At 37.8% G+C, this 27,831-nt stretch overlaps 1 protein-coding gene across 1 annotated transcript in view; it reads right to left on the bottom strand.

The window, feature by feature from the left end:
• The window catches only part of LOC139709562 (bromodomain adjacent to zinc finger domain protein 2B-like), a 97,290-nt gene that overhangs the window by 24,422 nt on the left and 45,037 nt on the right, over positions 1–27,831 (bottom strand). Inside the window, exons 5-13 of the mRNA XM_071621522.1 lie at positions 27,071–27,376; positions 26,471–26,566; positions 13,254–13,628; positions 10,071–10,305; positions 8,997–9,161; positions 8,291–8,577; positions 7,702–7,873; positions 5,839–5,931; positions 150–277 (exon numbers count right to left, since the gene is read on the bottom strand). Coding sequence (XP_071477623.1) covers positions 150–277; positions 5,839–5,931; positions 7,702–7,873; positions 8,291–8,577; positions 8,997–9,161; positions 10,071–10,305; positions 13,254–13,628; positions 26,471–26,566; positions 27,071–27,376 — 1,857 coding nt within the window. The remainder of the gene's footprint in view (positions 1–149; positions 278–5,838; positions 5,932–7,701; positions 7,874–8,290; positions 8,578–8,996; positions 9,162–10,070; positions 10,306–13,253; positions 13,629–26,470; positions 26,567–27,070; positions 27,377–27,831) is intronic.

The following is a 27,831-nucleotide window of genomic DNA, read 5'->3' as shown; positions in this document are numbered from 1 at the left end:
ACAGAGCTCATTCATATTTTAGGAAAGTACGGACATATGACAAAATGATACAGGCATTTTCCAGGCAGAAAATGAGGGCGGGACAGGAGAGGAAAAAGAAGATAGGGAAAGGAATAGAGAGGAGGGGATGGCAGGTGGTGGAGGGGTACCTCAATGAGTTGCTGGGTGCGCACTTCCCTCTCCAGTCTCATCTGCTGCATCCGGGCAATCTTCTGCTGCTGCCGCATGAACAGCCGCTGCTCCTTGTCCCGCCTCTTCTCCTCGGCAAGTTGTAGGGCTGCAGGGGGGACAAGAAAGATGGGGGAGAGGGGAGAGGGGGGGGGAGAGTTTTAGTGTTTGGCTCTGAGCTCTCACAGACTGAGAGATCACAGCCTAATGAGCAGAGCATACCAACCAAGAAAATAACTGAAGTATAACTGAGTATTTTGCAGACTGAAAGATATATTTCCTTGAAATTGACAGTCATCATATTGAAAATGCCCGACAGGAAACATATCTGAGGAGCAATAATGTCTGCACTCTTATTTTAAAATCAGCAAAGAGTCATATTCCTAATATTTTCATCATAATAAACTATCCATATTTTCATGAATTGATTGGCACCCTAATGAAGATTTGAGGCATTTTTGGGTGCAAAATAAAGAACAGTTTGGGAGTAGTGACTTAAAAAGTGTATTTGCAGCCATTTCAGATTATGCTCAGGTCAATGATATCACAAACATATTCGTATCATGATATTCAAATATCTGCCACATGAATTGATATCAAGACACATGATTCTTTGATGATGAATAGTCTTTTCATAACAAAGCAATCTGGATAACAATACTGGCTTGGAAGGAAGCAGCAGAAAATGGTTTTGTTTTGCTCTCTTTACAGCACATTGAAGAGGCAAGAACTTTTAACTGCAAAACAAACTCTGGCAAAAAGGACACACACACACACAAAAAACAGCAACAAGCAAGCATACATACAATTCACTACACTCAGCAAATAATGTCTTGATAGCGTGCCAGAGTTTAAGATAGAAAATGAATGAATGAAGGGGGATCAATAAGAAGACACGTGAGATTTATTTGAATGAGCTTTTCAATAAAGTGTTTCAGTACAGGCAACTTTTTCTGCATTACACAATTGCATGCATTGATTGATCAGCCCCAAAATAAGCAAATTATGCACTGATTGACCAGCCAAAAAAGGCGTTTTCACATCAGCCCGATAAAAATCCAAGCTCGAGATATTTTTCGCGATTGCGAATTATCGCGCTATTTCATTTCTTATTCACATCAGCCCGAAGAGAATTAGCCCGAAATTTTTTCGAGCTAATTCGACAGCTGAGCATGTGCAAACAGCATCAGTAATGTGTGCACTTTCAAAAATTTCTTGTGCTTTGTGTGCAGTTTGCCTCAATCGATCGGGTCACACATGCTAGACATGATGGGATGCATCGCGCTTATTTCTTGAGGCGTTTTCACATTATCAAATAGCGCGCTAGTTCGCCAATTATCTCACTTTTTCAGAAATTTCCCGAGTTGGACTCGAGAAATTTTCTCGACCAGAGCGATACAATTAGCACGGTAATTTGTGTTCACATTACCAAATATCGTGCTATTTCGTGATCGGGTTAATTTCCCAAGTCAGAAAATATCGCGCTATTTCGAAACATCGGGCTGATGTGAGAACGCCTAAATAGAACATTTGACATAAATACAAAATACAAGAAGGAAAAAAAAAAACCAGGAAGAGGCAGAATAGATATGCATTTGAATGAGAAGAATGCAGACAATAAAATTGTGAATTGAGCCCCTTCTCAAAGCTCATGACGGAATGTGAAGATTGCGGAGTGCAACAGAAAGGGCAAAACCCTTGACATCAACCAGACAGGACAAAATGACATTGGATCACATTGAATCTTTTTTTCTTTTTTTGCACATAAAAACAGGCAAAAAAACAAATTAAAAAAAAAGAGGAAAACAAAGGAATGTGAATGTGATGTATTAATATGTTTTTACTTAGTCAGTTGGCATTCTATACAAGAATGTGATGCTTGCAAAGGTGCGGGGCACAACATTTGTATTGTCGTGTGAATGTGGTATCAATGTTTGCCTCAATACATGTACATGTTGCAGACATACGTGTACCAGCTGAAAAATGTCTTTTTAAAGCATACCAAGATATGAATTTAGAAGAAAAAAAAATCTTTTCTTTTATGACACAATGAAAGGCAAGAGGTTGTTGCATAAAATGCAGTCCATTGAGGCCAAATGACAAACAGGAAAATCTTACACCTTACAACGACAAGTAAAATAAAATAGAATGCTAAAACACAAGAAAGCAAAACAAACATGAAATTCACAAAGTGCACAGTGCAAATGAAATACAATGTTAGCATGCAAACATGGCAACAAATTAAAAAAAAAATCATTACTAAAAGCTGAACTACCTGGAGAAAAAATAAATAAATTGAATCAGAAATATTTACAAAATTGAGTGGGGAATTCTGTGAAAGCCTCTTACAAAACAAATGCAAATCTCAGTTTAAAAAAAGATAAAAACACACAAACTAAAAACCACTACTTACAAACCCTTACTCTGACGTAGCAACAGCACTGTAGTAATCTTGAAAGTCAATTGAATTTTTTTTTTCTTACTTTACATCAACATTCCATTTACCAAATATTTAAATGGTCTGAATTTGGAATGTTGACCACATACATTTAATAGTACTGTTGAAAAACTGACTAATCCTCTTGGTAACAATGTCACATTAAAACATTTATTCTTCACATGTAAAACTTCACAGAAAAATAAATAAAAATTTGCTTCCAACTGATTAGAATCCTCATATCAAGGCTCATCTGCAATTTTCATGTTTACTTCATTATCCCAAAAAAATGAAACCCCCAGAGTGTTTGATCTTTGTTTAAAAAAAAAATAAATAAATAAAATAAAAGCACTCATATTCAAGTAACCATACAAACAGAAAAGGGTTTAGAAACAAAAATAGACGTAAACAGGAATGGCCAAGCTACTGTATGTAACATTCACTATCCATGCAACCTTCAAATATAAATTTATTTGGAACCATGTGTACTATAACGATCATACTCCTATAATGTTGATTCTACAGGTGCCAACGTGATGTGGGGATAATATGTTACAGCTTTACAGCATGTGTTTTTGTAGCTGCTGTTACTATAGAGTTATATCTGTAAGGCTACAAACAAGTATGATGATAATCACTGTCCACATGTACTTGCATTTCCTGCACTTCAGATATCTATTCTTTGCTGTACAGCAGTTGTTTTTCATATTTTAAAAACAGCACTAACAGCTGGCAAACTTCCTTTTAGTCATGTTGAGTAAAAATAAAAACCAAAGAGAAAAAAGGAAAGCTGATGTGATGTAAAGTGTAATTCCAGGCATTAAATAGGACATGTGCACAAAAAAAAAAAAATACAATGAATCATTTTCTGTATATGTCAGGCATCATTAGTATTAACACACAGTTTGTGACAACATGAAAATATCCTTCCATATATTTCCCATATGATTAATTCTACTACAAAAACACTGATCTGTGTTTGGCCTCTCACTCTCTCCCTTTCTTTACATTAATTCCTTAAAACAAATCTTAGGTTACCACATCCTTGTTTATAGTTTTAAGATGTTTTATACTGTTTTCCTTTCAATTTGATACTGATGCAGCCCGCATCCTCCATGCCTTGGCTTGGAAACACACAAAAGAATGCATTTCCTTGCCATATTTTGGATTCGTGATCATACTCACATTCGGCATGCATTAACACAGAAATTGCTTGGGTTGTTCAATCTCTCGTTTTGTAAAATTTCCTTTTCCTTTTCTTTGCACAATATCTCTACTGCAATCTCAAAGTCCTACATAGCTCTGCCTCAGTACGAAGATTTAGTTTCCACGTGAGTAGCTTCAACACAGCATTAGATTCTCTACATATTCATTCATAAGTTAGATTCATAACCAGCAAAACATTAACAAGAAAATGAAAGGCCTAGCATTTACAATGGGCTGTAAATCAAACACACTATTAGTTTTCCCAAGAAAAACACAAAGGACAGACATTGAGACAAACAATTATAGTAAAATACTTCTTGGGCAAAGTCTTGGATCTTAACATCGTAAAATAACTAGGGTGCAAGGCGGCAGAATTCTTGGAAGGTAATACCCTTGAAATGAATGTTACCAGGAATGCTGGCTGAACAAATAAAAAAGTGTATTTTATTTTTTTAATTCCTCTCTCGTACTTCATCCATTGGAAATTAGGAAACGCTTTGCTTGAACTTGCCTAAACCTTTGATAGAGAGGTAAATGTAGAAAACCATATCATGGAAGTACACAATGGTCTGCCATTCCTGATCCCAAGTTCCATCCACAGAACTCTATACATGCTTGGCACACTTTAATAAGGTTTCTCATTTCTACAGACTAATCCAAACAATACTGAAAAAAGCCTGATGCATGTAGCTAGCTTTAGAAATACAGCATCAATGCAATGTGGTGACCCAGTAACTTTACACATGTAGCTTGATACTGAACAGCTTACAGCCACTGGTCTGCTACACAAATCATCCAACATTGAGTCATAAACATTCAAGCCATGACTTTTTGTGTATATATCCAACCCCCTTCCCCCCCCCCCCCCCCAAAAAAAAAAAAAAAAAAAAAAAAAAAAAAAAACTGACACAAGTAAACTGGGCATGCCATACACAATGCAATTGGACAGTGTAGATTATTTGCTGAAATAGATTAGGGAGATGAGCAGTCACCTGACAGAATTAAAAGAAAAAAAAAGTTATGTTCAAAATCTTTCCAATCTGTTAAAAATAAGAGGATTTCTCTTCAATCTTTTTTTTTTTTTTTTGTGGAGGGATACACAGTCAGTTATTAATTATTACATCACTGCATCACATGTATTGTTTTTCCACTTATTCTTTTCGTTACTGTTATTTTGGTTTTGCATTGTCTTTATGTTATTGTGCTTTCTAGTTTTCTTGTATAAACAGCATCTATTATTAGCATTATTATCTTCCCATTATCCTCCCTCCCCCCCCCCCCCCCAAAAAAAAAGGAGAAAAAAAGAATGACTGTAAAATGATGATGGTTAGAAATTCTTGTATCTAAGAAGTCAGATTTTCACATTAACAGGATTTTGCTGGCCTTTTGACTGGTCTACCATTCTAAAGACAAGCACTTAACTTTGTCTCAGATGGCCTACATTGTACATAAATTGTTTACAGCTCAGTAAGCCGTGCATTTATAAACCATAGAATCTCCACCTTTCTTATAGTTTGTCTGTACAATATCCTTCTATCAACGCAAAAAATTTGTGGGAATTTGGGATATGTTACAGCATTTCTAATGAATACGCTTAGAAGGGTACAAGAGTAAGTAGAAGACTATGGCCTACACTGTACTTCAAATCTATCAATACATGTATGGTGATTGTAGTTAATTCAAAGTGCAGAGTTTACAGATTTTCCTTATGATGTAAAATTGCTTTTTGAAAAAAGAGAAAAATGATACCGAAAAAAATAAGCAATCAAAGTATTAGTAATTGTGCTTGGCATGTCAACCCGCGCCCCAGGGGGCATTACAAGCCCGAAACTACTAACACAAACTACACACACATACACACAAACATGTGATCTCACAAAAAATACACTATACGATAGAAAGCTGGGAGGATAATTCCCCCCCAAAACCCATGCTGCGTTGCCCCAGTGTTATAGCACTAAAGTGCACCCTCCTTCCCTTCCCCATGGAACACACAGACAGATAGACGGACGAACCGGCGGACTTACCCTGGTGTCTGCGGGTCTCTCGGGCCGCGTCTAGCTGAGCCTGCCTCTCCAGCTTACGCCTCATTTTTGCCTCATTAACCCGCCTCGCCATTTCTGCCATTTAAACACGAAGGAACACTGTCCCAGTTCTCCGTACTCAAAAAAATGCTCACCTTCTCCTCCTCTGTCTCTGCCCTCCTTACTTAGAACAATCCCTTTAATTCTAACTATCTCTCTTTCTCTCTATCTTACTATCTCTCACTCTATTACACATCTCCATCTATCTCTGTCAATAAATCTATCCATTTATCTATCCATCAAACACAGTTTAAAGTTAATGACAGTACACATTAATGAGTTAATAATCTCTTGTAAAAGTAATATATCAAAATGGAAATGTCACTATGAATGAAGTAACTTAAATACCTTCTTCCCAAACATCAGCTTTCATTCTACTCCAGACTGCAACATGGTACTATTCATGTTAACCCTCAATACAAATGGTAGAAAACAGTGGATCCTAACAAAGCCCTTTCCAAAAACTAGTTCCTTATTTTGTTGCTTATTCTATTAAAGTACTTTCAGCCTCCTCTCTTTACATGAGTGACATTTGAGCAAAATTTGTGGGGAAACAAACATTGCAAAAAAGCGGCAAAAAATAACTGGACATGCAAAAGCTTTCCATAAAATGTGCGTGTAAACCGACAAATCATCTGATAAGGGTACTGTGACTGATGGAGCGTTAAGAATTTATTATGCGAATTGTTAGAGATGGTGGTGATGTGACTACAAAATGAACAAAATAAAATTACTCAAAATATGCAATGTGACAAGTGTGACCACTTTACTTGCAGTGTAGAAGCCTTTGATTTTATGTCAACCCCCTATCATAATGACTTCAGCAAATAACCAGTACATGAAGTCTGGTAACTATACAGTACTTTGAATTACTCATGTCCGGATGGGAAAGTTCCGGGAAGCTTCACATCAGGTAAAACCATTCTCATGTTCTCTATTTCTGGTAAGGCAATAACAAAAAATCATAGACCTACCATACAGAAGTACGAGCAAGGAAATACAAGTCATGTTTATATGTTTAATAGGTAAGAAAACCTAAACAGCACTTTTCTCACTGTCATTTTCATTTAATTTTTATCTTTTCCCTTTGGGTGGGGGAGGGATGATTTGTATCTGTTATTGTTTTGTTGGACTTTCCATTATTTGCCTTCCCTTATGCTGTGAAAGTGTTGGAAACTTCCTTTTTTCTCTAATCATTTGCTCTCCTCAAATGTCAAAATCATCTTTGAAACACATGTCAAGGAGCTGGGATGCTCGATCAAGTTCTGGATTGGTTCTTTTTCTGGTTGCATGGACCATGTGCACGACTGCCACAATGTGAAGCTAATCACCTGATTGGTGATTGAAAGCTACCATCTCCACATGACAAACAAAGATTTCAGTCAGATTGTGTGTATGATCAAACATGAACTCAAAGACAACAACCCTCACAAGCAGATATGGATCTATTGACATAAAGAGGACCAGATATGAAGTCAGCATAGCATATTTAAAATTCATTGTGTGAGGTGAAAATCATAATCATCTCTATTGTGTGTGTCTGTCTGTTGTTGTTGTTTTTTCAAAGATGAATGCAAAGCAATGACTGTATTACAGTTCTGCGTGGATTTAGCTTGAATTTTTTTTTGAAAATACAAAAAAAAGGAGACATTTTTGGACAGTAAAAGACGGATACTGCCAAAGCTTTGCATCAAGTCTGATATTTTTTTTTGGGAGCACAAATGAAGGACAATGTCTGTGGAGGCTGCATTAAAATGCGGTGCTAATATTGGATTTTTGTTTTTAGATCTTTTCCTTGTGACTCACCCTGCTGCTCCAGCCTACGGCGTTCCTTTGCCTCGTTAGCCCGCCGGGCCAGCTCCTGGGCGATGCGTCTCTTCTCCGCCTGGCGCTGCATGCGGGCCACCTTGCTGCGCCGATGGCCGTAGTGCATGCGGTCGTAGAGTTCGTCCTCCGTCAACTTCTCAAAGATGATTCCCTGAGTGTGGAACGAAAGGAAGAACATGCATTCATCAAATGTATCGCAAACAGCTGGCATCTAGTAATATATCCTTCTCCCCGCGATCTCTCTTTCTCTGCTTTAACAAAGCCTATTGTCACAGATGAGTCAACATGTTTGCCTTTGTTCTTGCTTTCTTCATTTTTCCTTACACTTTCTCACAGCCAAAGAATCTACAACCATAAAATATGAAATATCATACCTATCAATTATTTACAATACAAAGACACAATATTACGAAGGGAAACATATGGACAACCGTGAGAATTGATGTTGTCATCATCGGCATCATCATTGTCGTCATGGCAATTTAACGTACAAATGATAACAAATTCATTCCCATGGCATTTTCTCTTGATAGGAAGAATGAAAAGAGTATAGAATATGGTGTCATACCCCATCTCCATCGGGTTTGGGATTCAGGAATTCGCCGATACGCATCTTGGCACTGAAGCTGAAGTGCTCGCGGCCAACGCAGTGGATGCCGCGACGGTCGATGTAACGCACCACTTCGGGGTAGGTACGGAGCTTCTTGCCGCACGGTGCATAGTAGAGCACGTCTCCTTTCAGCCGATCTCCCGGCCCCAGTTGACGGATGATTGTCTGCCGCCGCCAACCGTTGGCCAGAGGCCATCGCACCGCCCTCTCGTCAGTGACACGCAGACGTTTTCGCTTTAGGGCAGCTGTGTGTGTGTGTAGAGGAATTGAATGAAAAGAGAATGGCTATACCAATAAGTAAAATGCAATTTTCACTTGATCTAGGGTCTTTCTGGATGAATCCAGAATTTATGACATCAGTTTACAAACACAGCTCCACAAAACCACTATGGTTAAAATGTATTCCCAGAACTGGTGCATTATTAAAACCATGTTGGCTCTTTGATAAGTGACAAGAGTTGGTAAATACATTGATTTCTTAATTTTTGTTTGTTTGTAATTTCTGTTGAATCTTAATATTATTGAAACACACAAACAGATGTGAAAGATATGACAAGAATGCCTTTTTGGGGGGGGAGTTTAGCTGTTTTCTTTGTTTTGCTTCGCTTCATCCTGTCTTTACAACTTGTTGTCTTTGTCTTTGCAAGTTTTGAGGTGCACTCACGCATCTGGGTGAGGAGGGGGACCATGTCAGCAGGCCGCTTAAGGGTCATTCGGATGGGGACCGGTGTGCTGCTCCCCGAGTCAAGGGTCATAGACTCACTGTCCACGGTGCTGCTGTTGCCATTTCGTTCCTCCTCCAGCTCGCTGTCCACAGACTCTGAAAAACCTGCATCAACCACAGAATGCAAGTCACGCATCTCAGGTCGTACAATGTTGCAAGCATGGTCTCAACATCACGGTTACCTACAACATCCATGTCAGCTCTTGGTTTTTCTAGCCCTGGTATTATCATACGTAGGCCAGTATTCAAAACCATTAATAATTATCATATGGTTAAGTTTGATATTCTTTTCCAATCATGAGTGAAGCTATTAAGCAGTTTATTGACTACTTTATGAAATAAAACAACAGAATCCACATTTAAATGCAGCCTGTACATGTACCAAGCTTTAATCATACTGCACATTGTAGTACGGCAAATAGGAATATACGTTGATCTTACAAATGATATCAGCTGCTTTGTACGTGGAGTGGGGGCAGAAACAAGATAGGGGAATGTTCTCCTTTTCATTTTGCTAGCACAATCAGGGTTCGTGCCAAACTTGTTTGGCCGATACTCGTAATTGCAGAATAATTATGATATTCCGACTTACGCAGAACTGTTCCCTGAAACAGGGCATTCATTGATCATAGTCTCTTTTATTCATTTGGTCAGAGTCCTATAAATGGAAGGGGTGGGGGCAAGGGGATCAGTAAAAGCACAATCTAGGCAGACAGGGTAGATTAAAAGGACCACTCCTGATGAGGTGATAGTATTGCATGATTGGTTTGGAGTTCTGTAGAAGCTGTTATTTTTGCGTACAAATATTTTCGCGAATGAGGAGGTTACAGATATTCTAACAAGATGTTGTTTTCATGATACGACGCTGGGCTATCGTTAGTGCAAACCACTTTACTGTACATGGCAATATTTTCGCATGTTAGTAAATTTGCAGTTCAACAGTGATTTGCGAAATCTGCACAAAAAATGTAACCTCGCGAAAGTAACAGTTTTGACAGTAGCTGACGCTCATACCTGCCATCTCACCATGCTCCATGCCGTTTATGAGGGAGGAGGGAGTACCTCGCTCACTTTCATCTCTGATAGAGCCCTGCTCACTCCCGCCAAAGCCCTCACCCATGTGGCCCTGCATCATCGAGGTGACGGTACTGGAGCGGGTGACGGCCTCCAGGGCGGAGAGGGGAGAGGTGCAGAAGTTGGACTGGCTGGACTGGCTGGACAGGTTGGAGATGATGGCTGCAAGCTTCCTCTGCAGAGGCAAACAGTGAAAGGATTAATGATGATGATGATGGTTAGGAGGATGATGAGGGTGATGATGATGATGAGGAGGAAGAGAAGGATAACAACAACAACAATAATAATAATCATAATGACAATAGAACTCTAATGAGAACCGAGTAAAGGGATGAAGGGAATATTTACCAAAAATGCTTGTCTAAGTATCTTTTTTTTTCACATTTCAAGTAACACTGCCCAGTCTTCAGCAGCATATCACCTACCAACTTTTCAAACCAGCATGCACGGTATTTCATCCCAGTACAACACGGTTTCTGATCACTCATTGCCTGCCATAACAGAGTGAAAGTTTACCCCAGTAATGCAGCATTTGTCTCATATGATTTTAGCATGCATTTAGTACTACTGCTTTTGTATCATTTTTGCCACATAAATGATAAAAAACGTTTGAATTTTGTATTGATTCAATGATCCCCTGCAAGTCACTATAACATATTGCACACGAGAACAGTAATTGCAATTGTAATATCCTTTTTCCTACACTCTTATCATAGCAGATATTAAGTGTTCTTTTAGATGGTCAACACTGAGCAAAAATAAAAACCTTTGGCAATGTTGCAACAGGTTTTGACAAAAGTTAACATTTCTATACATTTTCTCCTGCCTAAAACTGTATACACAGAGAAAGATACACATATACACAAGAGAACACACACACACACACACACACACACACATGGAAGCTTCTGAGCTTTCTGAACTTGCCTTTGTGCAATATATATACAGAGATGTACATTATATGTGTAAAAAACAAACCCATCCAGTTTCATACATTTCAAAGAAAACCTAATGTACCAAGGACACTTACAGTCACCAAGTGTTCATATTTGAAGCCATTTATGGATGCGCACATACATGCACATCATATTCATAGCAACACAACACATGCACACACACACACACACACACACACACACACACACACACACACACACACACACACACACAAACCAGAAAAAGAGTCAATAACTCGCATCACACAAATGCTGGACATGGTTAGTGTTCCACAAAAATATTTCTTAGTGCCACCTGCAACCATACAAAGGTTGCTCCAACCTCTGGCTGGCAAAGCACTAAATTAGTGCTATTCTCTCCTCCCTGCTAACAAGCCCATTGGCCTTGCAGAGGTAATTGAAGTATCAGAGCTGCAGAGACTTTAAAACGTAAAGAATCTTGACAATTTGAACTCTCTCCACTGTGAAAATTCTGCAGTAACAAGACCTAGTAGGTTTGGCTCAATTGATGTGCTCATTCCTTTGTCAAAATATGTAAGTACGCGAAAGACTAAGCACATTGTAGGATCCACATAAAGATTAAACACATACAGCACAAATACATTTTCTAACTACCACTTTATCATCTGGCATAGAATTAAGCATAAAACAGATGTAAAACTAACATACTATAAGTAGAGGAAAGAAAAATCCTCATATAAAACAGCACTCTATAATATTAAAGCAAAGAGCTTTAAAATGGTTCGGTCATTCTGCAAGACATTGGAAATACAGTTTTCATAGATGGCTTCCCACTAACATGGCTTCCAGCTAAACTGGCTGCATAAGGTCGTAAGTGTGACAGAGAAGATTCTGCACACGAATGAAATTGAACATACACACAACATGTCACAATGGGTGTGCTTTCCAATATGCCACTGCATTGTCGCAATGATAAGTAAAGGACCTGGCTGGTGATATAATTTCCATCATTTTCAACAAAGAAAAAAGTCCTATGCATAATTACACTTCTTTTGTTTAACCTAATGACTTGATGTGTTATTCAGTAACTGCCAGTAGTATAGGCTATTTGCTGGGATATATGTAATATCAACGGCAATTTCAGATTCATGACTTGACACACACATACTCACAGACACGCACATACACACATACACACACGAATCTGCATTGCATTCATTCTCTATGAATAATCTTTTTATGTCAATTAATGAATGCTTTGAAAGGATAGCTAAACAAAGAAAAAAACGTTTTCCAATTATGTAAGGTACATGTATTCCTTCTTTGTTTTTTGCATAAAAAAACAGAAAAGCACTCAGACAGCGCAGATCTCCGCCAAGCAGCTCATCTCCACCCATACACACATGTTGATAATCGTCCACTTTCCCAATGATGAAGAAGCCCTATGTTTATTTACCTCATCAACTTCCTTCATGCTGCGCAGCGCCTCGAGCACAGCACGCGCTTTAGTGCGTGTATGCAAACCTCAAATACGCGCAGCTTGAATGCCCAAGTTCATTGACCCTATTTGCCAAAAGATAAAAAATCTTTCAAAAACTCATAAAATTCCCAGATCACTACAAAAAGATCCAGTCATTTGTTCCTTCTGTCATTATCAACTTTTCCAATAAGTTTCATCCAAATTTATTCACAACTTTTTGACTTTTTTGCAAACAGACAAACAAACAAATCAATGCCGACAAAAACATAAAATTCTGGCAGAGGTTAAAAAAAAAGTCCCTGTGGATCTTGTACTCTTAAAGGCACCAATAAAAACACTCTAGACAACAAACTGAGACCATATGCAGGATACATAGTTTCCAAAGGTATTCAAGCCAAAGATAATACAAGAAAGAGGTGGATTAAAGCAAACTTTCACTCTGTATCTCAGTTGATTTTGTAAAACAAACAGACTAGTGAAAGTTATATCCCACATGGCATTTTTAAGATCCACATGTTTTCACAAACTAGTAATGTCTGTGAGAATCATCATTCTTCAAATAAGGGGTGATGATAAAATCTTCATCCAACAAGTCTTCCATTGTTCCGCACATAACTTTAAAGTTAAATACTAGAATACCCTTGAAATATAGACGAAAGTATATCTGACTGTTCACTCAGTCTTTGACATTCGATGGTTATAGTGTGCTTCATTTTTGGTACCTACCCTCTTTTTCCTCTCCTTGTTCCTCTCTTCCTCATTCTTGGCATGCCTCCTTGAGCTGTTCAGACTGAGATCCTGGGGCTGGTCCGAGTCTCCATCAATGGACCCCTCAGTCACCGACTGGGCCTTCTGGGCTGCCATGCGGGCCGCTGCTGCTGCCGCGGCTGCAGCGGCCGCGTTGGAGGCCGTCTGGCGGGCCTCCTTCTCCTGCATCATGGCCGCCTGGCGCTCGGCCCGCGCCCGCTTCTGGAGCCGCAGCTGTTGCTGCTGAGCCTTGATCTGCTGCTCGAACTGGGCCGTCAGCGCCATCACTCTCCGCCGCTGCTCCTCCTCGCGTAGGTGCTGCTCACGAAGATTTTGCTCCTTCATGGCTCGCTCCTGCCCAGAGAAGAGAGAGAGACCCAATCACAGAGGACATGACAACAGAAGATGAGTTACTGGTCCTTACAATAAAACTTCACATCATACAGTACATTCATGTACACTGATACTTAAAACGAGGAATACAATTTTTACGACATCCAGAGTTTAGCAATGCAAATGTTAAGTACTCAAAACTGTATGCACATGGACATGCGTTGCAATCCAAGTACAAACTGAATTTTCAAGAAAATACTCAAATGGTACCCAAGCATTTCAAGTAGAATAATATATAGCACTGCAGTTTGTACAAAGATTGTTTGTTATTTGTGTACTTCATGTACATGTACATGGAAGTTTCTCTGTTACAAAACAGGAATAGCCCAAAATGTAATTTGAACTCTTAATATTCATTCATACACACATTCTGTATCTTTTGTGGCTATGTGCCTACAAATGTACGTTCTACATGAATATGTAAGGTAACACTTATTTTTTGTTTGGAAAATTTGCATCAAACTTGAAAATTGATTTGAGTACATAATGTTGTAATGAAATATTGTTGTAACAGTACGAGGTGTGGTTATACTGATTTCTGTAGAATGATAATATATCATTATTAGTATGAGGGTTTTTTTTATAGATTGCACAACCCTGTGTAAATTTCTAATATCTCAGTTTGCTAGCCAACACTATAAATGAATAATAATGATGATAATATTATATGAACCTAGACTGCATTATCAACCATTCATATCAATATATCATGCTCAAATATCTTAACTACGCTGGGCTCTGTGTAGAGGTTACAATTCATGAGGCTTTTGACGAGCCCTCATCCATTTTAATTCTTACATGCTGTTGTCGTTACAAGGGAATGAGTGAGCATGAATAGTTGAATCAAGCACTAAACACTGCTGGGATGGGCACCCAGCTGCTCATTTTCCCAATATAACCTTCATCAGTGTGACTGTTTTGAGGACATGCTTGACAAAGAATTAGCCAGAGTGATGTTGTTTCCATAGTAACAATTTCATTCCCTCAAAGACTGTAAAGGGGGGGCAGAGTGGCTACTGCACGCCACACTGATCTACACATTCAACTACTGCCACAAAAGCATTTCAATGCTGACATTTAGACCTGCAAATTGTGCCTTGTTGAGGTCTGTTACTTTCAGAAGATAAACATCAATCCAAGGGGACAAAAAACCGGCAGTGGAATTATCATTGGGCTGTTTTTAGCATGTTGTTATGCACAATTTGTATAAAAGGTCAAATCTCTTCAACTGCAGGTATATCTTTCTATTCTGCACACAAGATTTGTCCACCCTTGCATGGCTACAAGCTTTCAGCACAAACACCGGCTGTGCATACGAAGAGGATTCACGTTCCCAAAGGGGAAGTCATAAATACACAATGAAATCAAAACATTATCTTCAATTTGCATACAATGTCTGCAAGCATTCTGAATTGGCTGGCAGATGCACAGCCAATGCAAATGTCACCTTTGTATCCCTAAATATTCTAGTATTAACAGCAGACAACTGAATAGACTCAACATGTGAATAAAAACAATGCCACAAAAACACGCCATGCAAAGGTTGCACATGCTGGTAAAGTAACAAGATAACACTTGCCTGTCTTAGGTTTATATCCATATTTCCAAATATATTCATATTTCCAAATATAACTGAAGATATTGCCATAATCTTACATAAAGCTACAATCATTTAAAAAAAACAAAAATACAAAGAAACCCATGCCTTAAAGTTGTAGTATTCAACAGGATGCTACAAACTGCAATGAAGACCATTCAAACTTAATAGTTTAGGAAAAGAAGAGTTGAGAACCACGTTCACTGTTATCACAAAACACTTTTCAATATAACCCAGGCACTATGTTAGGGCTTGACACTAAATGTTTTTCTCTGTTGGCCCATTTGGGCCCTTTAAATAATAATAATACAATACATTTATTAGGCGCTGAACACAGATATATCTATTAAAGCGCACAGTTTACCGGAAAATCAATACTTAATCCAAAGTAATACAAAAATACCAAAAAAAATTGAACATCTCTCAAATCTCTTAAACTGAAACTGTTGTGCCTAAAAAAAAAGAAAAAAAGAAAATGTAGTGACCCCAAATAAAAGGAAACATAACAATCCATTTGACTTTTAAGTGTCTGATCTGGCCACTATAGATAGCCTTTCTGAAAATCTGGTTGCCAGACATCAATTTTTAGTGGCCCCAGGCAACCGCAAATGTTAAGCCCTGTACATATTGGCAAGTTTCTATCATATACAACAGCAAAGCAAAAGAAAAAAAAAGTTGTCAACCTCTGCAGGAAAAACAACTAAAACTAACCACTATAAACAAACAGTACATATGTAGCAGAAAAAAACAACAAACAAACAAACAAACAAACAAATGCATACTCATACTTTGAAAGAAAAATAAGACACAATTTGGTTTAAGAATGGAGAATCGCAGATCTATATAAAGTGTGCTAAATCAATGTTGTACATTAGCCAAATTCATTTTTATCACATCTGTTTTTGTTGTGGATAAGGAAAAAAATTGCCAAATATGACAAAAATTCACAAATTGGCAGCTCTGAAAACACTGGATTGGAAATTGCCTATCTGTACACATACAGATACAATGTATCTGTAAGCTTATACATAGCTTCTATCCAGATTCCATCTAATAACTGTCAACTGTTATTAAAGAAAGTTCCCAGTTTACAGAGTCGCAACAACAAAGAGTTTGTGTATAAAGCTTCCATATATAACTAAGAGTATTCAAACATTTTCAAATGCCCCACAGATGTCAATTCACATCGCATGCATCTGATCACTTGAAATATATAAGAACTCAAAAGAAAAAAACAACATCACTGCTACAAGGGTGAAGGGTATTTTGCTATGAAAGAAAACCTGTAAGTATTCTAACGAAACCAAAGTGTACCGTACACGAAAATGGCAAGGATGTCACATCGCAACTGTAGAAGAAAACAAATATCTATGATCGCCTATCAAATCCAATTTATCAGTTTCGTCGAGCCTATTAGCAGTGTGGATTTTAAATGTCAAAGGATGGTCGCAGGGATAATAGCTTGTCTGCTGTATTTCATCTCACGCTTTTGTAATCTGTCGTTCTCCTGCTCTATCACACAAAGGCTACAGGGATGGAGGGAGCACACTCGTAAACACATCTACGCATCACTTCATGACATAACTCAATATATTGAAATGGTCATGGTCTGAACATGCACGAAGGCACACATGTACACTGTAAAATAGATTAATGAGCAACGTGGGGGAACAAAATAGGCACACACACTACTACAGTTTGATACACATTTGCACACATTTGTATGCTAAAAAAAATAAACAAAACAAAACAAAACACAGCATGCTACTCTGCAGTTGTAGCACGCTGTGGAAACATACGTCTGCCTCAAGGGCGCGACACGGGGCTCGTTATCGGCAAATAAACTAAACGTGTCAATCTGCCCGAGCTCTGAATCATATCAATCCAATGACAAAGCAGAATAGCAAAACAACATGGACATAATACAACACTTTGACAGACAGGGAAAGCCACATAAATGCACACAAATTACACGGTGCAGAAGCGAACAACGAGAACACTGGTGATAGCTACATTCTATTGTTAGACCCACTTGAACAAAGAGTAGACTCAATTGTGAGAACACAGGGCTTTGGGGCTTCCTTTTTTTTTTATATGAATTACTTCTTTGTATATGTTATCTTCCAACAAATGGATTTATGTACATACATGGATAAAACATATGGTACTATGTTTGTCATTCTGTCTCTTGATATATCATAATGAGTATTTGACTCTTTCCATTCTGAACAAAAATGAAGAAAGTTCAAGTTCTTTTGACACATCATATTGTCAAAGACAATGGTTGCCATGGAAACAAATTTTTCAAATTGTTCAATTTGTGTAATGAACAGAGCAAGTATAATTCATCTACAAAAATGGGTAGAAATAGAGTACTGATTGTATCTGTGTTATAAATTGTTGGACTATCATTATTCTGGTTGTTGGCACCAAATGAACTTTCGTTGTAACTATCTCTTGACTTAAAGGGAACGCAAACCCAAAGAGCAATGTGGATTGAGTAAAAGCATTAATATTAATAGAACACATCAGTGAAAGTTTGAGGAAAATCGGACAATCGATGCAGAAGTTATGAATTTTTAAAGTTTTGGTGCTGGAACCGCTGGATGAGGAGACTACTAGAGGTTATGACGTATGAGTGGACAACAATACAAAGAAAATATAAAAGGAATTCCACAAAAAAATCACTTTTATAGCAAAATGAAAGAGTACTTGACTAACCGCTTTCAGAAAACAGGGGAATAAGTGCTACCCCTAACATATGTCAGTATCAAGTTGATGGAATGTGTAATTTTCATGAAAAATGAATTTCTATTGAATTCCCTTTATATTTTCTTCATGTTGTAGTCCTCTCATACGTCATAACCTCTATTAGTCTCCTTATCCAGCAGTTCCAACACCAAAACTTTAAAAATTCATAACTTTTGCATCGATTGCCCGATTTCCTTCAAACTTTCACTGATGTGTTCTACTAATGTTACTGCTTTCACTCAATCCACATTGCTCTTTGGGTTTACTTTCCCTTAAACTGCAAGTCCTGTCTAACTGCATCACAAACTAAATCAAACCAACAGAAACATACTTCACTAGCACGAGCAAAAAGAACAATGCACAGACACAAACAGCAGTGGACTCAAATTTCATGCAAGTACCATGTAATTTCTACTAGCAGGGCCATCATTTCTTTGCTTTTTTCCACCAAAAAAAAATTTGATAAAACACATAGACATTGATGAATCACCTCTGGTGTGTCTGAGTCATTATCATCTTCTCCGTCCTATAGGGGAGGATTAGAAAGGTGAGGGAAAGAATCGACAGGTGACAAAACACGAACATGGGTAATTGATATCAAGTGTGATTTCCCCTGCAAAGCGAACAACGAATGAGTGTTGAGCTCTACAGTACGGGTCACAGATACAGAGCGTTAGCACGCCTTTACTGGGATAGAATGACAAGGTGAGTTATGAGCGTTTTAGATCGAAGAAAGATGAGAGACGTTAGCGTCATGTTCAGAGGAGACAAACGACAGACCTCTAACAAAATTCAACAAATGATATGTGAATTACAAACATCATTCTAATGTTAGGCGGTCAGCCAAAACGACATCTTATACAAATGGACTGCTTTGCCCACCGCATATTAAAACCATATCATATTCCATCACTTCTGCCAAGACAGAGGATAGGGTGTCCGCACAACAAAAACAAGAAATGGAATAATATTACATCTCTGTTCAATTTGTGTCTTTTGAAGTTCATGCATCCCTTTTGCAACCCTGACCATTAGATTCCTTTCATGAGCTGGTATATTGCAGAGGTAGGAAATTCGGATCTTTCTTCAGAAAGATAACACTAGAAACTTCTTTCTGATGTTGGGGAAACAACACTATAGATTTCCAGGACATTTATTTGGACCCCGAAAACAATCCTAGCATTATTCTCAGTACAACAGGGAAGCGTATTCAAAAGTGACATGGGGTTAGTTTTTCATTTTTTTTTTCAAAATCTCTGAGGTTTATTTAAATACTGTAAGATTTTCATTCATGAAATTGGGAGACACATTATCCTTCAGCAATGCAAAATTTTGTGACAATTGCAAAAGGGATATTTGACCTCTAGATAATTCATGAGTGAGCCATTATGATGTTAATAACAGAAGTGACATCAGAGGGAATATCACACAAAATACACAGTTCTTTTCGATGAAATCAATGTGATAAAATCAACAGAACAAGAAAAGATAGATGAAATCACACAGTAATGTGAAAGGATAGCAAACATGAGTGTCAGTGAATTATTCTACATAGCCTGCTAAAACATGACAATATCAAATGACTATGACGTCACTTGCATTGAGATATCTTCACTTCATATACATGCAAAGAAATGCGATCATAAATTTCTTGAATCTGTAATGCAAGAACTGACTTCCTGTTCTTTGTTGGGTGAAAGGACATAAAACTACATCAGCCTTGATTATGTTCAGATAGGTCATGAAACACATCTTCAATAAATCAAAAGTTGCTGGCATGTAAAATATAAAGCAACTTAAGATGAAATATGTGGGGATGTCATCACATGACCACAATGAATCTCCTTTAGGTGCTCACTGGATACTTGATGACTTAATAGAAACGTTAGGATCACCAACTTCTGCTTGCATTGATCTATTACAGCCTGCTATGCCATTGATTAGTATGCATTGCTAATTTGGTTTGTCTAACAGGTGTACATTATTTGTAAGACTAGGATGACAATTCCAAGGGCCAACAGGGATGTACTCTATCATTCACTAGCATCTGAATTGCTCAGACTTCCATCTCTCAAAATTCACATGCAATCTTATCCACTAGATACACCTTTCATTTCTTGCTTATTTATTATTTAAGAAAAACAAAATAACAGGCAAAACAACAGGCATTACATGACAGAGCATTGAGAATAGAAATTATATGATTTGAATTTCTCCTGACTATAGTTATTTGAAAGATCATTAAGAGGATGAATGAAATTTCCACTCAGTCTGCACAACATTTTGAGCAGAAAGAAATTAAAATATTTCATGGCTTTGTTGACGAGTTCATTTCATTTTGTTCTTCTCTATGTTTCGGTCATTGTTTTAATCAAGACCTATGCTCAACAAGCTCGCTTTTAAGTTGGTTCCTTCGTATTTCTTTAGCATTCATTCACAGATTCCAAACTTCATAGATTGACCACTATATGTTTTATATATTTACAATATTCTATGTATGTCTCCAGCTGGACATCATGTATTTCATTTAATTTTACTATATTTGATGTATTTTTTCATCGAGAAATATGAAAATTAATTGAAATTGAAATTGAAATTGAATTTCACTAGCCTGAGACAGAAAGGTGCCTCTATTAAATGCCTGGACACGTAACCACACTAGCTTCCATTCAAGTCATAGTTTACTCATTTCTATCTCATCTCTATTCCCCCCCCCCCCATCCCCTTGAAAAAGCAAACTTGAGAACAGAAAAGAATACATCATAAAGAAGAATAGAGCTTTGCAACATTAGATCCCACCAAGAAGTCAAACCAAAATGAAGTATCTTCATCACAGTTCAGCACTCCAATGAAACTGTGATTATTCTGAAGTTGACATACGTACAACGTACCAAGCATCAAGCACACATTGACAGAAATAACAGACTCTGACTTCCAGTCATGGCAGTCATTTTGTCATCTCTTTCAAATACACAACAGCTCAATGTCACATAAAATTCACACAAAGTCACATATCACACAAATACACCCACACTGTCATGTACTGTACATATACAATTCTGAAGGGTGCTGGTGTACACCATACAGTGGCTTGCCTGTGCATATTTTGCTATGTAAATACGAGAACTGAAATAGCGTTCTACTTTCCATCAAATCATTCATAATAAAAAATCTAGGTCACATGCTGATGACGCCTCTGCTTACATTCCCCACAGTCAACAGGCCATAAATGTAGAGTCATGCTGATGAATTAAAGGAGACAGTCAGCCCACAATGCCATAAAATGACTATTATGGACACTTCCAGAGTACAGATAACTTCATCTCACTTTTATCGAGCACATCTGTCAAACTCTTAACTTCATCTGCAAACCAAGCTTTTCCAATTCAAAAGCAACACTTTACGTTTCAAGAATGAACACAAAGGTGCATCATGATATCTCCCCTATTTGCAGCAAAAATCATGCGATCTCATGTATGTAGCATGAGTAGGAATTTGAAACTGAAAGAATAGAAGATCTTATCTGTGACTGAAAAGTAGAAAAAAAAACAGTCGAAGCTATTATGTAATCCTCTGGACTGATTAGAAATTGGGATTGTTGAAAACCTGTAAAGGTATGGTTTGAAGGCATTACACTGCATTGAAAAACCCACTTTCATCCAAAATTTATCAAATAGCATTTGTATAATACAGATAAGACAAAACCTAGATTATATCAAACTTCTCCATTTCTATCATTTATCTAACAGGCAATCCTACATAAAGTAATATGTGTATGAAGTGTGTGTTACAAGGAATTTTTATTAATGAAACTATAGCAACTGTAAAGTATGGTTCCTGAATGCTTAGCAAACAGTTTATTCTTTTCTCTCCTTTTTTTTTGTCCTCAAAAGCAGTAGTTTCCTGAAGCCAATATGAGGATTAAATATCCACCATGTTTCCAGCTGCATGCTTCTGAACTCACAGTGAAAACTGCAGCTGCAAATCTGCGCACTAAAGCCTGATGCTTCCTACTGCCTGTGAGTCGTCAATAAAAACTTATCTTGTCTGCGTTTTGCTTCCCTTAACGCTATGCTACATCTACTCCCAAGTGAATCATTCTCACTTCCTAATCAATTTCTACCTCTCGTCAGATAAGCTAAGCTGCTGGGATAGCAAAATATCACCTCGTGAATATGACAGGGTACAACGTATCATTTGATTGGGCTCTCGTCTTCCGCGATTCTATCCATCGTCCCCACACCACACCCCACCCTTCCCTTCCATGTACATGTTTGCTGTTAACTTACAACCTACCACCTGTTATGAGATAGGTGGGAATGATGGTGATTAATTAGGCGAGAGGAACAGCTTTGAAAGTACTCCCGGAATCATTAATCACACACACATATATGTACTACAGCACACTATGTTCAGCTCCACTAGGAAAGACATGTTATCTACATGAGAAGCACAGGTTACATTTTCATTCATTGAATTTGATTTAACAGAAAACGGGTGGGTGTACAGATCATTACATAGCAGAAGATATTGAATAAGATCACCTCAAGTGCTGTTGAGGAACAATCACAGACTTCATCTTCAAGAAAGATCTGGCAAATCATGTACACATACATTTTGAAAGTGTTTCGACAGAAATCAACGCCCTGTTTGGATGCAGTGATATCCTAACTGAGTGGGTTTTCAGTTGCACTGTGACAAAAACACATCTCATGAAGTGCCTGATCTATTCTCATAAAGCAAACTAGTCAACCACAGAGCCAATTAATCAGAAACAAGTGATTTTGAAAAAGCAATATAAATCTTTTCAGAAAACCTGGTTTAGTATGCACCAAGAACTTAAAATCAGAAAAAAGTGCTATTTCTCATGTCAAGCTCATTTAAACAGTCACATTCTCAAATACACATACATTCACACACACACACACACACACACACACACACATACACATTTGCTTGCTATGTTACCACATATCAACATATTGCGCTTGTATGATAATGCCTACACATCTCTTTTCTTTTCAATAAAAAACTAGTGATGATATGTTTATTGCATGGTTAGAATGCTTTTATCTGTTTTATGTTGAGAAATGTGAGAGACAATGATTTGAAATTGAAATCTAGAGCAGAATACATCTTACATATTACACATGTAGGTGCTGCTCTACGTCATAATCATGCTTTGATTCGCTTTTTCTGTAAGAGTATATATGTCAGCACTAACAATTTTCTTTTGATCATAATTTTCTAAATGCACGCTGCGTGTTTATGTGGATAGGGTGAACTACATAAATGTCACAACTGATTGTATACATGCAATTTGCTGAGTACAGCACTTGTATTTGAGCAAGTTAAATTAAAATTATTAAAACAAAAATCCAATGGTACTGGAATTATGGCACATTAATTCACACTGGTATTCGAGAGCCCTGCAGATGTCTGAACCTGCCCCATTAAATGATGGTGGTACAAAGTTGACATTTCGGAGACCGCTTTTCTTGATTAGGGAGACTGCAGCCAGAGAAGCTGATTCTACTTGTAAAAATATTCCTCCATCTAGGTCAATACTACCCCTGAGGTTCTCTCTTCAGACCATCTTCTGCAAATCTCACTCTATTCACCGCTATGACACAGTTTTATGTAAAACAAGCAACGTGCCCAGGGTACCAAATGGAATGTGAACAATGTACATACATATTGGACAGTTGAATAAGAGAACATGCATAATCCTCCTTTTCCCTTCCTTCCAAATTGCATCTTCTCAGCAGTTAACGAAACACAAAAATGTGGTTTCCATGACAATGAATTGGTCTCATACACACACACACACACACACACACATACACACACAAATACACACAGCTAAAATATAAACATGAACAAACATGTCTTGTCACACTTATACCTTTAGGCTGCAATGTGCACCACAACAAACATTCAAACTGCTCGAAAACTATGGAAGTACTGTAGTTCACTCTGTAAGGCTTTGTGAGTAATTGACAAACCACACACTAACTCTTGTTTGCCCCTTTCAAACTTTGTCTGGCAAGGAATACAATTATAACAACAACAAAAAACACAGACTTTTTTTTTTCCTGGATTGGTTGTATGATGCTCAGCAAAGTGCTGTACGCATGTAGGGATAAGACTTTATGTCAATTGTCACATGCCTTACAATGATCTGTGTGCATCCGTCAATATGGTATAATGATGTTGGAAATGAAATGCTATAACCATCTTCTTTTCAGATTGTTAAAGGAATGGTATAGTGCTGGATGAAATTGGGCTTCAGGTTTCCAACTTTTTTTGTGAGATAATGAGAAGCCTCTTATGAAATATTCAAGAGCATACAACTCTAAGAGGAATTCATAGTTTATTTGATGAAAATTGGTTTTAAAATGGCTGAGATATCCAAAAAACACAGAGGGCCTCAAAAGGTAGGATTCACCTGTTATTATAAGATCACTTTGTTTAACTTTGTTTTGTGATATCTCAGCCATTTCAAAATTGATTTCATCAAATAAACTTTGAATTCCTCTAAGATTTGTATGCTCTTTCATATTTTACAAGTGGTTGCTTATATCATCTTGCACATTGTTGAAATCTGAATTCCCATCTCAACCAAAACTATACCATCCCTTTAAATTTTCCTAGCAGTTTGCGAATATATTTCCCATTGATTGTGTCATTAGACCACACCCTGTCTCCATTGCATCTTATATTCTCACATACTAGTCTTGTATTGTCATCTAACTGCCTTATACTGTATACGCTATATATTTCGCGGGGGTTTTATTTTCGCGAATTTCGCGAGTCGGGAGCTATTCGCGAAATTAACAACACGCGAAAATATTACCTTCCAAAATGAATCCCTTGCCTTGATGATACAGAACTTGTATTTCAGTACTAGTATACCATGTCACGGCTTACCGAACAGACCATACTGGCTAAGCTTGTTTACGCACGTCCACGTCTACTTACGAATACTGTAACGTTAGAGAGCCAATCCATTATCGTAAGGGGACCACTCGTCAGAAATCTAGCGCGATGGACTTAACCACTTCAAAAATGTTGAATTCTAACTTACTAGTTCGCAGAGTTTGGTAAGTTTTTTTCATGCAGTATATAACTAGTATCATTCTTATTTGCTAAGTAAGTTGAAAATTCACACTTTCTGTGCCACTTCATATTTTCTCTGGTCCCCCCATCGCGAATTTAACCACTCGCGAAAATGTGTGACAGCGGCAATTCGCGAAAATTTATGTACGCGAAAATTATAGCGTATACAGTAATTGAAGAACTTCGAATAATATGCATAGTGCAATGTCCTCAATACCAGACAGTTCTTTATTCACTGGCTAAAATATGATTAAGCAGCTACAATTCTCACTTTCTACTGAGCATCTGTCGGCAACACACCACAGTTTTAAAAGCTTAATAGTGTCTGAATAAACTGGGCATCAGCTCATTCAGAGGCCAGGCTGCACTAAGAGGGTACAATTATTAATTTGTTCAAGTCCATGAATGCCTCAGGTTCAAGTCCAACAAAACCCATTGCAGCGATTTCTCGCCAAAACCTCAGAAAGCCCTTATTTCAAATGAGTTTTATTTAAAGAGCATGCCAATTCTTTTTTTTTTTTTCATTTTGTTTCTCTCACCAAATGGTCTTTCTCTTCAATGCAGAAAAAATGTAGTTCTACCAAAGCACAGCCATTTTCAAAGGTTTTTTTTTTCTTCCTGTTTTGTAGTATCATGATTTATGTTCTTTTACAATGAAATATTGTTGTACTTTATTAACCAAATTATTTCTTATACAGTAGTTCATGAATACCATCCACAATATTCTGGTGTTTATGGGAAAAATTTCACACTGTTCCAAACACTTCGACACCACAGTCATGAATAATTTTGGTGGGTTTTTTTTATTAGTTCTTTAGAAGAGGTGCGGTATTCTTTCTTTGATCAAACAAGACTGTGAATGTGACTGCCTAGAAAGCATTGTATTTCGTGAAAGGGGAATGGTACAATGGAATTTGATAGCACAATTACTGTTAGAGTGATTATTGTGTTACAGATCCTGATGGAATCCCATTTTCTTTGCTCAATTTTCCACTAACAAAAGATTTTCTGAATGTCTTCTACCAGTGTGTTTTGAAGTACATTCCAAGAATTGTATCTCTACACACACAAAGAACTATAAAGTACAGTCAGTGGGTGAGAGGGGTGTATAATCGAGATACTGACATTCTACAGCAGGTGTATAATTTACCTTTAGAGCAATGCCTTTACAGGGGTTTCAAACTATTGCAAGGTTGCTCAAATATGTTGATTGGCTTTATCAATCTCTTTAATCGATTGCATATCTACACTTCATATGGAGTCAAGGACCAATGTGTGGATGAAGGAGGTTTGTGTGTCGATTATAGGAGCTTTTATCACAGATTCCTGGTCTCACCTTCTGTTTTTTGTGTTGGGCTTTCTGCTGCTGTTTCTTCAGCTGCTCCTGCTGTTGGAGGAGTTCCCTTTGCTTGGCCTCTAGCTGCTTCTTGGTCTGGTGAGAGAACAGACAAACACACACTGACAATGACTTTAAATGCTCCGAATCCACAGCATATAACGTACTGAAATACTGAAGGAAATATTTTCTATTGATAGAGCAAGGTGAATCAAGAGGTTTTTAACACAATGAAATTCCTTTAAACATCATAGTACTCAAAAGTAAAAGTTGGTTGTCAATATTCTGTCCATTTTCTAGAGTTTTGTAGGGTGAGATCATCCACAACGAATATTGCTGATATAATATTCATCACTTTTCTTTATCAACAATTCACCATGAATAACAATCTGAACATGGCTGATGCTGTTTCAACTGATGCAATTGTCATTTCAGCAAAGTCACAGCATAATCATCATCGCCATTGAAGCTACTTCCATAAAGGGCATTCTATCACTTTCATCACCAGTCCCAATTAATTTACTCTCGATCCCCTTTTTGCTCCCTCTGTCCACGTTCCCCATCCCCCTAAATAAAGATCAATGTCTTGAGGTCACTTACCTCCATTATTGCTGCCATCTCCTTGTCATCCGAGTCGGAATCTGACATGGAGCCCCCGCTGCTGCTCTCGAGGTGACTCCCGGAGCTGATGTTGCCCCCTTCGAGATCCAGGATGCTGCCATCGCTGTCGCTAAGGGCTCCCTCCCCATCCTTGCTGGCTGTCGTCTCTTTGGACTGCTTGACTTTATGCGCCAAAGAAGAAGAGGAGGAGGAGGAGAGCGTGTGGCTATTGCTGTACTTGGAGGAAGGAGACGGGCTGGACTTCTCGAGGCTTAGCGTCAGTGGAGGAGTTTTGAGAACCGAACTCTGTACAAAGTAGGAGGAAGAGATGAAAAAGAAGCTACAGTATACTTGCGATGCTCATCATTTCTCTTTCCTTTCGAATATGCTTCTGTAGAAGCTGAATTTTTCCTGAAAAGGTTATTCCTTTATCTAGCGTTAGAATTGACAATATGTCATGCTTAGTTTCATTAAGAACAAAAGCTCTGCAGTCTAGAATCACCTACTCAATTGTACTTGAAAAGCAATGAACTCAGTGAAGTATGTCTTTTATGATACTCAGCTACCATTATACTAAGATATCTGTCTTTGTGTAATGCTCCACAGAGTGTTTTGTTAACTTTATTGACATTAAAAATGCAAAGAGATGATTGCTTTTTGCACATACAACATTAAACACCAAACCAAGTGCACACTAATCCAAGAATATGTTGTAAATTACAGAGAACTCATGTTCAATGAGCTTATGCGAAAGTATGAAT

The sequence above is a fragment of the Diadema antillarum genome, unplaced genomic scaffold (genome assembly GCF_040938485.1).
Source record: "Diadema antillarum isolate AM-2024a unplaced genomic scaffold, OU_Dant_1.0 seq00001450_RagTag, whole genome shotgun sequence".
NCBI lineage: Eukaryota > Metazoa > Echinodermata > Echinoidea > Diadematoida > Diadematidae > Diadema > Diadema antillarum.
This window is presented reverse-complemented; position numbering and strand designations above follow the sequence as displayed.